Source organism: Poecilia formosa, unplaced genomic scaffold, assembly GCF_000485575.1.
Source record: "Poecilia formosa unplaced genomic scaffold, Poecilia_formosa-5.1.2 Scaffold227, whole genome shotgun sequence".
Taxonomy (NCBI): Eukaryota; Metazoa; Chordata; class Actinopteri; order Cyprinodontiformes; family Poeciliidae; genus Poecilia; species Poecilia formosa.
In genome coordinates, this window is record NW_006800166.1 from 193,721 (window position 1) to 208,823 (window position 15,103).

The following is a 15,103-nucleotide window of genomic DNA, read 5'->3' on the forward strand; positions in this document are numbered from 1 at the left end:
GAGTTTAGCGAGCAGCAGCTTAAAAGTCAGGAGGCGTTTCACCGTAAAACCCGGGACACCAGCTGAGTCTGTTATTGACAACTAATTAGAAAGCAATTAACTAGAAACATTTCAGCATTGAAAACAGATGGGGTGGCAATAAATGCGTGAGTTTCCTCTCTCTCACTTCGCCCTCCTACCTCCTCACAAGCACTCGCGCGCACACACACATGCGCACACACAAGTGTGTTTGGTTACAAGCTGGAGAGGATGCAATCACTTCCAGCGCTAATCGGAGGTGGATAGCTTCTCCTTTATGTCCAAAGTATCTGTTCCAGACTCAGAATATGCTCCACTGTCCTCATCACTGATGTCTGAGTTAGAGTGTCTGGCATAATATTTTTTTTCCCTTAACTTAATTTCTCAAGTAAAATAAAATAAGCACATTTGCTTCCAGCTCTGCTCAGCATGCTTCAGGGATTAAGATCAAAGTTGATGCAATTTCATTGCAGGCTTTAATGAAGTGAATAATTTTAACACTCCTGTGCCTGCACAAATCACCTTAGAAGTTTGACACTGAACAGCATGAAGCGACAATATCCTGTTTTCCCCTGCAGTGCAGGTGGTTCTCCTCCCTCCACTTTAAACACTGCGCCTTTGGTTTATCTGAAAACACACATTGTACTATTGTGTTGGTCCTCAAATATTTGAGTTATGTGCAGATAGCTAAGAGCTAGGAGTGCACTGCTACGTTCTGCCTATGAGAAAAGATAATAAACGGTGTTGGGTTCATGGAGATAAGATCAGATGTTAGCAGACTTTTTGAGAAAACTAAGCGCATTCAACCAGTCCTGTTTAAATCCACTTCCATCAAACTCTAGTTTGTTTGCCCAGGAAGTCTGGTTTGTTTGTGGAGGTGTGAATGTTCAATCAAACTCTGAAGTGGACCAAAAAAGTGAACTCTGGTCCATTCTAAAAACCTAGTTCTCGCTTTGATTGACGTGAACTCTGTTGCGGTTCCACGTTAGATCGCTCCAAGAGTAGGAAGCAGACTACAGCAGAGGGCATTCTGGGTAAATACAACCAAAATAAATGTCTTATTGTTATATCCAGATATATCACTGACTCCATCTGTCAACCTTAAGTCTTTCACATTATTCACTGATGATGTGTGTGACTCCCTCGACTGGTGTCTTTGACAAAAGATGTCAAAAAGTTGCCTTAATGTGACCGTGACTTTTCTGTGGAAAGGGCATTGTGTTGCTTATAATTTATGATTGGTCAAATTTGTCACCAGACACACTGAAACAGTTAAAAAATATATATATATATATTTGACCATGTTACACGTTTTTTAGACGGAAATGTAAAAAACTGCAACTTCAGAGGTTTTTCAGATGAGTATGCTGGGTTTTTTTGAATTTTGTTTTTTCCTTAATATACCCAGTGCTTGCTGCGTCTATCAAGCACAAACACATCCAACAAATTATTCGCCATGTTTCCTTTTCTAAACCTTTTCATGTCTGCTCCCATGCATTATGCCATTTGGAATATGATTAACTTGTTTTCAGCTACAATCCCCATCTTGCTGCTGCTCCTCGGTGAGTATTTTTAGGACGCCTTCTGTCTGCTGAGTCGTACCGCAGCAGTGCAGAGTCGTTGGGCTCAGGTGTCAAATAATAGAAACAAAAACCTACTAGTCAGGAGTTTGAGGAGCAGTTTTAGCTCACCGGGGCCGTCGAGGTAACAGCTGGCTCTCATTAACCAGATCTGAGGATCTGAACTGGAAAAATCCAAGGTCACATGTAAAATAGAAACCACGCTGTTGGCAAAAAATAATAAAATAAATCAAATTAAAAAAACGGCAAATCTAAACAGAATCTATGGCTGCAAAATAATTAGTCTGACGGGGAGAGTTTGTAGCAGAAAGTGTATGTTGCAACCATGGCTAGAGAAGTGTGTGTGTGTGTGTGGGGGTGTGTGTGTGTGTGTGTGTGTGTGTGTGTGTGTGTGTGGATCCACTCGTAGGAGTGTGGGACTGCATCACTAACGACGCCCCGATTCCTATCGTCTATGGAAATGTTTAGGTTGTAATATCAGCAGAACTGTAGCCTCATTCAGGACTTTCTCAATGAGCAGCCAGCTGCAGCGTGCATTCATGCATCTCTGGATCTGGATTTAGGAACATTTGCGACATCGTAAGTGTTTATGGCCACACACCATTTAATCTCCAATTCACACACATTTCTGGGCTGCACACGTTGTAGACGTGATCGGTGAATTGTTTGTGTTCTTGGGTAACGGTCCAAAGCATGTAGGAATTGCGTCAAAATTTTATGTAATGCGTGTCATTCTGAAGCTCCCATGTTTCTGATTTTTCAGATTCTCTGTCATCTGGTGATGATGAAGACTATGATGAAGATCCAGAAGATGCAGGTAATGGAAATGGTGAATTTCTACTCTTCTGTTTAATACATTTGTAGTAATAGCTGTTGTAGAGTAGATGTTTTTTATGGTCACAAATGTCAAACATTTCGGGTTTGAGAAGATCCTTTTTTGTTGTTGTTTGACGTGAAATAACTGTTAAAGAAGTTTTGATAATTCGGGTTCACAATTGTGAATGTATTTCTTATCCATGCAGAATCTAAATAATGGTGATAAACTGAAAATGTTCCATTAAACCAATTGTAATGTGCCAGTTCTGTTTAAACAACTGTTCGTATTATCGGAGGTGCAGGAAAAATAATTTCTCCAAAAAAAAATTTCCTGGGATGTATTTAGTGCTGGGGATTCTGAATCAACTCCAGATGCTCAAAATTTGTTTTCAAAATATATTCAAGTTGTACGTTTTTGCCGCTCCCAAGATTTCACCCAAGATTTCATAAAAAGTCATGCGTCATTCCAACGTGTTGAATCCACAGCTCTTCTGTAAAATCACTCACTACAATTTCCACAAAAAAACAAAAACAAAACATGCATAATTAGCCGCTCCGAAGTATAACAGGCTTGTCGCTCAAACGCCTGAATGAGACGCCGACATCTCCTCTGATTGGCTGATAGATGATGAATACTAGCACCATGGCTGAATTATGAATACGTCTCATGCAACTGTTTACATCAGTCGCTGCCATCATTTTAATGATTTATGTGAACAAGCTTATTCACATGTGATTTGAATTTCACCTCTTTTTTAATGGAAACACGGCAACTGCAAAATCATGTTGTTTCTTACATTAGCTGAATAGACACATTTGCCTGCATTTCTTATAAGACCAGCTAGTAAGACTTCCATCTTTACTTATTTGTTTATTCCATTATATTTCAGGATCTAATTACCGAATTAGTTTCTTTTGTGCAGGAGCAAGGTCGTGTTTAGTGAAAGTTTTTTTCTGGTCTATGACTTTTCTGTTGAGTTTTATTATTATGTGGCTTTAATAACCTCTAACTATCTTGCTGGGCTCGTATAAACCTTTACCCCACAGCACTTAGCTAAATACCACCAGCACACAGATCAAAAAGCTCCCAGGTTTTCCAGCAGGTAACAGCCCTCTAAGTGCTCTGCCGGGACGAGAGCTGATTTGGCATTCAGGAGCGCGCCGGGTTCAGGTGTAGGGTAACAAAGAACAATGAAGAAAGGCTTCTGCCGACTTCGCAGATTTCACACGCTCCGTTCTGTCAGCCAGCACGGCTGCAGAGAGACTGAGAGCGTCTCCTCCGCTCTGACAGCCCTCGACCAGCCAGACGACACACTGCGCTGTCTTTATTGTACCATATGGAAGGAGACAGCGGGAAGGTGAGGCGCAGACAGGTGTAGGGGACTCAGAAGAGGGAATTGACATTATGGAAATACTGTGAAGGATCAGAGGCAGATAGAAAGAAATAAAGAGAGACAGGAAGTAGGAAGGAGAGAAGATAGTAGGCAAAAGTAAGACATGAGTGGATTGGTGCATTGTGGAATCTGGGTATAGGTCAAAATGGGAATATTTTATCTGACATTTTCATAATGAATAATAACTGGAAAACAACCCACTGCTTGAAAAATGAATGGGATCGGTGCCAGAAGCAAAAACATGGAACTGTTCTGATGACAGAGCAAAAGGCGGATAGCGATCTGAAATCAGATTTCCATTCCAGACTGTTCAGACCTCCTGACGACACGTCACACACGAATCAATCTAAAACAGCAAGACGGTGACGTTAAGAAAAGCCTGTGTGCCTCATGGTCGTCATTAATATTTCATACAACCTATTGTCATTTAATTATAATCATTATACGGGAAGAGACAGATGTTGGTGGAGCAAGGGAAACTTCTGTTAGAAAAAGTCTTAACATTTCATTGTTTCTGGAAAGATGGTGTATTGCCACGTAGAATTATACATGCTATATTCCGCACAATTTGTATAGTTTTCTTTGGCTATTTCAATTTAGCTGACTGACATTTTTCTTTAAAAATCAAGATGATGTAAGAACAACAAAATATTTGAAGTCTTGCTCTCTCTTGCTCTCCTGCAGCCTGAACCAAACTCAGCCATGTCTCAGCTACGGCAGGACAATAAATCATAACATATATCGCAATATTAATATATAACACTATCAAAAGATATTATTCAATATATGGACTATTCATTGAACTCAGATTCAGAGCCATACTGCATTCTGGGGGATGTAGGCAGAGGAAAGACTTTAGCCCCTCACCCTCCCAAAGCCAGCTTGGTGGCATCAACTTATTCACTCACTCTTTCGTTACCTAGCAACAACTTGTTGAGTTTCACTGTGCCTCCTAACTGCTGAAAAATAAGAATGATGTGGAAAAAAATGAGAGAAATTTCACATATTTTTAAAACAAAAAACTAATCAAGAATAATCAAAATTGACAGATAAGAAAAGCTTATATGCTGGCACACTTTTTCAGCCATATCGTCCAGCTCTAGTCTCAACATGTTGGCTCTGTTTTTGTTCATTCAATGTTTGTTATTTAGAAACAAATTCCACTCCAAAGTGCGTTATCAACTTATTATGATGACAACCTGCCGATCAACCCCAAAATGTATCAGACACTTTCTTTGTTCAGACTTTAATTTAAAAAACTGAATTTGTTTAGGTATTCTTGTTTTATGAAGACAGGACAGCCCGTCAACATGCAGTGTCTGGGTGAAAATATTTCATCTTTTCAGTCTGATCTCACTGAACCAGAAGCCTTTATCCCCAAAGCCCTGCAGAAACCCTCCTGTCATTGTCTCTGTGCCACATGTCCGACTGGATAAGCGGAACACCTTGAGTGTTAAACCCGAACATGTTGAATGCACAGCCTTTGCTTAGCAGGAAAGGCCTGGACCGTGTTCCAAGCGGACATAAGTGGCAGCAAAGGCAACAGCTTTCGGCAGACATCCTGCACTCCGGTAAATACCCTCTGACTGCCAGACTTAATCTCTGGGTGTAAGTCTGCCTCATGACATACAAGGCTCCGATTTCCCGGCCAAAAGGAGAGGGATTAGCTCAGAAACATTAAACCCCTATCACAGCTTAATGTCTGCTAAGCCACTGCTAATTAGCGGGGCTACAGCAGGAAGGAACCATGTGACGAGCCACACGGCCAGCCGGAGAGTCCCTGATGGTGAGCGGAAGAACATCCACACACACAGAGAGAGGACTCTACCAGGGATGTGACTCATTAACACACCTGGTGGAAGAATCTGAGGAAGACATTTTGAAGATTTGACTTTGTAAACTTAGTTCCGTGTGAATGCCTCCAACTAAATCGGGAGGTCACTGCATCAGGAAATACAGCCACAGCTAAACGGAAACGGATAAGGAACTGAGGTTAACAACAGCAGTGGCCTCCAAAAGTATTCATACCTACTATTACCTTTATTTTACCATTGATATTAGAAACCTCTTTTTCAAGGGAGTCCCGGCCAAATGCAGCTAAACAAAATTACATAGTTAAAAGAAAATGTCAAGCTACAGAAACCGGTACATGTCATTAGTTTGGATGCAAAAGCACTAAATGAGATGAATTCAGTCAGTCTCAGAGTTTCTTGTAGAAAGTTCCAAGAAGAGGGAGCGGAGTGAACGAAAGACTCTTTACCTTGAGAGCACAAGATGTTCACAAATGAGTGGGAAGTCAGACAAATTTGTGCGAGCTGAATTGAAAGGCAAAGCTCTGGATTTACTGGTCGGTCTACAATCCGACCCTCTTCTATGGTCACAACCTCCAGGTAGTGACCGATAGAACGAGATTGCGGACACTAGCGTGTGAAATGAGTTTCCTCCATAGGGTGTCTGGGCTCTACCATGGGTTGAGAAGCTCAATTATCTCTACCTCTTTCTTTCAGGAAATTACCTTTTTATAGAGTCTTTATACTCCAGTTAACAGTGAATTAATTACTAAAGTAGTTGCAGATTATTTTAATAATCGATTAATCACGATTCATTTGATTAATCGTTTCAGCTCTACTGTAGATTACTTAGCAGATTAAGACTCAATGTCTCCATATGTACTGGTTCTTCTTCCACCCTTTGAAGCCCTGAAATGCCTCAGTGGTTGAGGCGTCTAAAAGTGACTAATGTAAGCGTTCAGTTATCTTCCAGTCGCTCACAGTGAACGGGACATCTGAAAGTCAGTTTTTTTTCTTGAGTGGACAAGCAGTGCCCACTGTCTTAGCTTGTGGTGAGTAAAAAGTGCAGCGTGTGTGTGTGTGTTGGAGGGTGGAATGTTAACAGAGCCTAATCTGTGCTGTGCCGTGCTCCGGAGCTATGCAGCCTCCGTGTTTACCCTGGCAGGAGAGCAGAGAGCCGGACGCCTGGCCACGCAACGCTGCTCCACAGCCGCCATTCCTCCAGCTCTGTTTTCCTTCGGTCCCCGCAGGCCCTCCAGCGCAGTGCGCCTTCAAAGGGCCCCAGTGTAATCTGTAATGAAATCTGCCTGTGTGCTCACAGGCGTCAGCGAGGGCAAATTATACAATTACGCAATTAAAACACCCTCTTCGACTTCACCCGGTGCGGTGTGTCAGTGCTGGCAGGCCTCGTGCCCCGGCCGCCGGCCGCCCTCCACGTCCTGCCCCGTCTAATTGCCGCCACTCTCAAGCTCAGTAGACAGATGTAACGCAGTCACGGCTCTCTGACCTGCAGCACGGAGCCGGAAGTCAGAGGGAATGTGAAGACACGGAAGCAGGGGTTTGGGGTCGGAGAGGGTGGAGCAGTGGGAACAGCAGGGCTTAAAGGAAAACAGCCATAGAGTGTATATCAATGCTGGGGCTGCACACTCCACTAACCTCTGTAGTTTATTTCTGTTCATATAAAAACAGCTCATCTGCATGTGTAGCAGCATTAGAAGAAAAAACAAAAGATCGGATCTAACTAACCTCTTCACGCCTTTTGATGTTGTTCAAATTACATATTAATATCTGTATCAGTCCAAATATTGAAAAAAATTCTAAAGCAGGCATCAGTGACAATTTTCCCAGTATATAAGTGCAGATCTGTTCAGTTTAATTCTATGCTTTGTACTCTGAGCGATGCATGCATTATATATTTTACATTATATTCCTATTTGCACTTTTTGAACTATTTGAAAGATTTGTTACAGTTTATTTTTATATATTTGACCAAAATAGTCGATCTGTTTTGTCAGTTTATTTGTTATTATTTATTTTCCATTGGCTGTTCTACTCCTAATTACACTGACTGAACAAATAAAGTTGTTTTTACATGTTTGACTAAGCTAGTGAAGCTGTTGGTAGTAAAGTGAGCTGTTATGGGGCAGAGTCGGCAAATACACTTGTAATTCAGTGCATCTATGTTTGCATCTGAAAAAAATGTTTTGAGCTGTTTTTCTGTATCGGATCGTGTCGGCCAATATCTGCGTCAGTATCAGAAGTGAAAAAGCGAATCGATGTGTCCCTGACAAACATAAACGTTTTTATTTGATAAACCAACAGAAACTTGAGAACAAATTCGGGAGGAAAAAGATGTATAGCTTTTCTTTTTCTTTTTATGTTGCAAAGTGTCCCCACATAATGATTCTGCCATCCCTATGTTTCAACACAGTTGCGTTTACTGTCGTTTTAAAAGCAGTATTTTGATCATGTATTTTTATACAGAAGAAACTGAAATATTTCTGTACATTCCTGTCAAATCAGAGCGATAGGACTCTGTAATAGAGCAGTTAGTCTTTGCTCCTCCCACTGACTGGCCTTTCTTCCTTCTGTGTTCAGTGATTTCCTCCATCACACTTTGGAATAAGTTATCAAACATGCTGGAAGCCACTGGTGTAGTTTTAGGCACTGGGAGCGTTTTCCCCATTCCGCAGCTGTCAGGTGGACACGTCTGCAGTGGCATGGCTGAATCAGGCTGTTACAGTGGAAGAGTTTCCACTACAGCAAATATCCAGGCAGGAAAGGGTTCTGTGGACCGTGTGCCTCTTTGGAGGTGCCCCCCCACCCCCCATGAAAATCCCGCCTCTGCTGAGGAAATACCATCCTGCCAATTAGACATGGGATAGAATTCCTGTGTGTAGCAGAGCACATGGAGCCAGACTGCAATATGAAAGAAAAGTCATATTGCAATCAGAACAGCTACTGCCTGCTGCTTTTAAAGTGAAGGAAGGCTTTATGTTTTTGCTGCTACATCTTCTGAATCTAAATTCAGAGAAATTACCCTATACTATATTGGTGTAGTGATAGAATTTATCTCTTCTGTTTCACTTTTATTTTTATATTTCTTGCTTCTTTTGTGTTAAGATGCCCTAATCACTATGCTGTGACCAATTTCTCATATTTAGTCTATGCCAATTTCATCCAATTCTGAATTAAACACTATGAGAAAAATAAAAGAACCACAGAAATTTGTTTTCTAGCCTTCCGGCAGTTGTCATTAATTATTTATGTCGGCAGATGAACCAAGACTTGGGTTTGTAGGCAAACCAGAGTTTGCTTTTTTGGTCCTCATCAGAGTTGGATTACGGATTCACACTTCCCCAAACGAACCAGATTTTCTAGAGAACCCTTCATCATCAGTCCTGGACTCTTTTGTGACACTCAGAGGTTGGAAGCGTTTCAGGATAACAGAGAACAGTTTTCCTGTTATCAGGTGAAACTCTTGCCCTCTCGTTCACTCTAAATGAACACTTCATGAGACAGTTCTCTTTTAAACAAAGAAACACCAATCAGTAGGAAAGAGTTCGGAATCAGATAATTCACTTCTCAAATACCGAAAAATCAGATTCTACTCTCTCAATTTTATTAAATGCATCAAAAATAAGAAAAAAGACAAAGAACTCTAAAAATGCACCAGCTACTTTGATACATTTTATTAACTTTATTAAAAATTAAATAAAACCTAAGAATGTATGCATTTAATGCAAAAATAATGACCACCTTGTCAAAACTATCACCTATTACATCTGACCGCACATTCTTGTATGCATTAGTCCAAGATTGATTGCAGTCAGAACCAGCAAGTCAAACTTTTACAGGAAATGGTTAGCTAACATAAAAAAAGGTAACTTTGAAAGTTTCTGTGGTCAGTACCATCGTAAACACCAAAGAATGCTGCTGTCAACGTGACCTGGAAGCTCTATGTGATGGTGTGTTCAATTAACTGAAAAAGATCTGTTTTAAGACTTCCGTTTGTCGGTCATCGAGGCCCGCTCAAGATGGAAATCCAGTCAAATTCTTGGTGCACCTATACAGTTTTATTGTCTGTATATCACTATCGGAGCAAGATATTGTTTGGGAAGAATCCTCAGAGATGTTGTACTTGGACTGGAATTTGATTACAATAAAGGATGTCTCAATGACTGAACAAGATGTTGGAAGAGAAAAAAAACGCCAAACTTGGGTAGGAAACCATGGTGACTCCTCCAACGTATTTAGTCCCCATCTATTCTGGGGTTGGAGACATCATTATGGCTGAGGGACCGACAGCAGGAAAGCGTTTTCAGGCTTGGATGAGTTCAGAAGCAGAAGGACCACACATTGGGAAAGCGACTGTTTAAAAACCCTGTGTATGTGTGTTACTTTTCTTTTTTTGGACTGAGTGTGTGTGGCTTACTGCAGTGCCAAGAAAACAATGTGTTCAGACTCCTTGGAGGGTTGTCCCACACCAAGAGGGAGTAACAAGTCGCTAACGCTACAGGGAGATCGGGGGGCGAGTGGGAAAGTCAGGAAGCCTCAGAGTTTCTCCATTTGGTGGTGGAGGTGGAGATAGTGTGCAAAGTGCTGGATGTGGGGAGAATGTTTGTCTTTGCAAGCTGAGGACGGTGGAAGTCTGCGCTCCACGCACACCTGCTCAATTACTGTCTGTCTGATAGGTTTTTAGGAACCTTCTGTTTGCTTTCTCAGAGGATACGTCTGTGTCTCTCAACACTGAATATCTCCCTCAGTCTGGTTTCAATTACTCTGTGAAGCCGATGCCAGTGTTTGAAAGCAGGAGCCAAAACACTGTGTGTCAGAAATGCATCAGAACACCGCAGGCATCGTGATAAAAGCACATGTAGCAGATCTGACGCCGAGATTGTAATTTGGCAGTGATTGACTTCCCACCTGAAGTAAGAAAGCGTCACTTCGGCTGTTTCAGGGTGGGGCTTGGGGGGGTTCGGATTACTTTTGAATTATTATCTCATACACGCCTGATGGAGCACACACACGGACAGAAGTCCTGGCATTCAGATGGTAATTAGCTCCTCTCTCCCCTCCGGAGTTTGGAAAAGTAAAAGAGACATCTGATGACTGGTCAGCCACCTCCCCAGCTTTTGTCCAGGGAAACACGCACGCACACACACACACACACACACACACACACACACACACAGAGAGACCAGTAAAGAGAGTGAGCGTACCATGCCTCAGTGCTCTCACCCTCCTCATCCTCACAGATGGGACAAAGAGCTCGTCTGACTGGCTGCACTCCCTTTGTCCAGCGTCTCCTCAATACAACTCAATAAATCGACCCTGACAGGTTTCCAAACTCCCAGGATCGCGCAATTCAGATGAACCCTCGCATTGTTTCGGAGGCGGAGGAGATGATAAGTTTTGTTCGGACCATCGGAGAGCTTCAGGCTTCGCTTCTAATGCTTTTTCAATTTCTGTCACGCCGTGTTTTTCTCTGCGACGCTGTTATGAACTAAACAACACCCTTTGTAAATCAAGCGGGGCTTGAAATTGGATGAAAACGGGATTGGATTAGAACTTTATCCGCAGGTGCCTGTAAGCTTCCAACAGTAACATATGACCGTTTTCCATACTGAGCCACAGGTCAGTCACATTGGAAGGTAGAGCGTCTGCTCCATCACATTAAATCCCAATAAAATACATTGAAGTTTGTGGTTGTATGTTTGGCCATTGTCATCCTACCCAATTCCGCTGGATCCCCATCTCTAAGTTGTTTACAGCACACACAATTGCCAGTAAACTTCATCAAGTTGGAGTATTACATATGTCACGACTAAACGTTAGTGATTGAGTAAAATCATTGCAGATTTTGACAGAGTCCATGCCTCCAGGAAACAATCGTTTCTCAATAGCCAATGGTCCACTTCCTCTGGGCGAAGCGACACTCAGAACAATAGACTGGTTGCCCCTCGGCTAGGTGTGACTGCTTTTGCACAAATGTGTGTCCAAATTTTTAAAAATAAAGCTGAAACTTTGAAGAGCCAACTCATGTTTCCTGCTTTTTACATTGTTGTGGCGGAGGATCTTTTGGAATCCAGAATCTCGAATCTCCCATTTTTTTCTGGCAGAGTGCATAACTCATCCAAGCTGCATCACTTTCAGAACAGGGCAGGAGATCAAGCTCTCCCCTCTGCGCCATCTTTTTGTAATTATAGTAACATGTATGTGTACATTCCCAAAAGGTCTTTCCTCAAAATGTTATATGATCTAAAAAATACTAAAGAAAACAGGAGCAGAAAACGACCAGCAGGCCCGTTTAGAATTTTTCTCTTAAGTCCTTTCAGCTCTGTGGGAATTCCTTTATTGTCTGTAACGATATTTTGTGTTTGGACCCACAGAAGCTCCTTTTTGGACCAAGCCCGAACGGATGGACAAGAAGCTCCTGGCCGTCCCCGCAGCCAACACCGTCAAGTTCCGCTGCGCCGCCGACGGAAACCCAATGCCAACCATCCACTGGCTCAAGAACGGCAAGGAGTTCAAGGGCGAGCAGAGAATGGGAGGCATCAAGGTGAGAGGAAGAGCATGTTGACACCTAAAAGGGTAGAGGAGTTCAGGATTAGATTCAAACATTTACACTTGGAACTCTGCCAGGCGGAGGTCGCAATCTCCACCCCTGAAGGTGCTGCCAGAGTGTCCCGTAGCAAGGCATGTTAATCCCCCTGGGAGGATAGATACGCCGCTGTCCATCCATCCGTAGGGTTAGCGCCGGGATTGGTCCTTGACGTGAGTTTCCGTAACTAAAGGAGCGTAAACCTTGAGTGGTGATAGAACGGCGTGCCCGGCGGATCTTCTCACGGTGTATAAATGTCGTGAAAGACGCCACGGAGGCATACTCTACCAACTAACGACCAAAATAAGTTTAATAGTGGTGGTGGTGGGGGGCCAAACTACATCCTGAAACCAGACACATGCATGCTCGCATGATAGTCCAGCGCTGACAGTGAAGCGCTACAGCAAACAGCTGCTGTGTTCAGTTTTGTCATCAGAATCACTTGAAGCTGAGCTCTGACACAGCCTTAGGTTTGTTTAGCTAATAACTAATGACTAAATATGTACAGTAATATTGGAACTCACTGGTATTCGGTTTGGAAAGTCCTGCCAAACATGTTCAATTGGTCAGAGTTACTCTTACTTTGCTCTCTATTGAATAATCTTTACAGCAGATTTTGATCACCCATGAAAAAATACTGTAACAGGATCTTGTTTTACACTAGATAAATCTGTATTTTGAAGAATATCATGGGAAAACTGGCATTAAAACGTCACTTTGTGGTTGTAAATTAGCGTCTTATAATGTCTCAGCAGAGAAGCACTGAAACATATTTCTTCCAAAGTGGAACTTTGGCCTTTAAAGAGTTAAATGTAATGAGATCCTGCAGCTATTAACAGTTTACAGAGATTTCCAACATCTGCTCCCAGCAGACGAACAGCAGTTGTTTCCCCCGCTCTGTCCCCACTCTCTGTTCTTCTATCTATCTATCTATCTATCTATCTATCTGTCTCTCCCCCACCTCACACACACACACATGCACACACACACACTCACCACCCCGCACAGATTCACACACACCTGTCAGCAGCCCTCAGGACACCCTAACTTGGACTGAAGTGGCTCCCCGACAGCAGCTTTTAGCGTCTGTAGTGTACATGATGATTTGCTGATGATAAGGTTGGTTCCACGTTGTTAGCAACAGATTAATCCCCAACTGACTGTTCAGAGTATAACATGTTTATTCCACCTGTTTGTCTGATCTTCAACTTCTTCATTGAACTCCTGTGAAAGTCCTTCTATGGGGAACATTTACATCAGTTCTACTTAAAAAAAAGATTTGAGTATTTCTTGTGAATTAAGGACAATTTGTACTAATGACCTTTTTTTTTGTAAAAGCCTTGTAATACCTCCCCTGCTCCAGCAGATGGTGATAACTTAGAAAACGCATCAAAATTCTGATTTGATTCTGAAAAGTCTAAAGCGGTTCTGGTCTAAAGATTTTTCCCAAACAGTTGCACCTTATGCTTTTTTTTCCTTGCTAACATTAGCGTATTGACATCTTGATTTTCACATTTAATTACTCACTTGCCTACTATTCTATCTGGTATATTAAAGCTGCTTTACTTCTCCTTAGCCGTAATTTAAATTTAGATCTTTAGGGGAGATTGATGACTTATTAAGATGTTCCTCTCTTACTGAACATGGCAGAAAAAGTGGAACATCTTCCTTTATGTCTGTGTTGGTTAATGAAGACGTTCTCCCATGTGTCTTTATTGAGTAATATTCACGTGCTCCGCCCCTCCTTTCTGTCCCAGAACGGTTTTAGGATCCAGTTAGTGATCACCATGCGGGCAGTGTTTGCTCTCGCAGAGGTGAAGGGAGAGGTCATGGCACTGGGTGACACGCCAGTCAGGCTTCGGGGTCGTCAGGCGTAACAGCTTGACCCCATCCGAATTTCAGACCTCTGACGACATCACCGCCTCATTAATATCTTTATTTTCTCTGCATTTTAGTGTCTTTGATATTGACAACATTTGATTTTTCTTGTCATCCAAAATGTTTTTTTCTTCTTTCTACCACACAGTTCATTATACTGTGATGTAATATTTAAACAAACATCTCGTCTGTTGCCAACAGTATTATCACTCTCTAGACCTTAAGTCTATTTCAAAGAAATTAAAAAAAAAAATGCATCAATTGTTTAACATTTATTTCTTGTTAAATCTTCCAGCCTTTCACAAATCTGAAACTTTTAATGTCCAAAAATTTATCTTTTCAAGACTTTTTAAAATCAAAATTTATCCTGATTAAAAAGTGTTTCAATAATTATCAGTGAAACCATATTTTTACAAATTCAAATTCTCATTCAGCCCATCCTCCCCCAATTTACTATAGTACCTCTAAATAAAAACAACTGATTACATTCAGAAGTCACCTAATTAGTAAATATAATCTATCTGTGTGTAATTTGATCCTATGGAAGCATTTAACTGCCAGAGTTTGGAAATAAATTCAGGAGCAGTGCCTTGTTTAAAAGAGAAAACTTTCTTGTCATAATGAGATGCAAAACACATTATACAGAGATGGATAACCTCGTTAAAATCAAAATATCTCCCCTTTTAAATATGAAAGATCCTAACATTAAGACTTTAACACTTCTTGGGATTTTTAGAAGCCGTCTCGAGGAAACCGGGTGTCTTTATACCTTTTAACAAGTCGCAGTCTGTCAGAAGAGCATGTTTTTTAAATACCTGGTAAAAACAAGAAAGTTTCTCATTATAATGATGAGATTTGCATATCGTCATAACGAGAACGATACCTCTCTTGAATTTCTTTCTGAGCTCTGCCAGCTAGACGCTTCTGTAGCTTTCAATTATGGAAATAGAATGAATAAATAGAAATAAAGACATGAAGTATTTCAAACAGATTGAATTGTTTCCACATCAGTGTGAGCGATGG

General features: G+C 41.5%; 1 protein-coding gene across 10 annotated transcripts in view; it reads left to right on the forward strand.

The window, feature by feature from the left end:
* fgfr3 (fibroblast growth factor receptor 3) overlaps window positions 1-15,103 on the forward strand; it is a 78,348-nt gene that overhangs the window by 32,317 nt on the left and 30,928 nt on the right. For 7 of the 10 annotated variants that reach the window (XM_007568584.2, XM_007568589.2, XM_007568585.2 and 4 more), the window contains exons 4-5: window positions 2,362-2,427; window positions 11,991-12,160. In XM_007568584.2, coding sequence (XP_007568646.1) covers window positions 2,362-2,427; window positions 11,991-12,160 — 236 coding nt within the window. The remainder of the gene's footprint in view (window positions 1-2,361; window positions 2,428-11,990; window positions 12,161-15,103) is intronic. The other 3 variants (XM_007568591.2, XM_016679935.1, XM_007568592.2) reach the window with 1 other exon arrangement.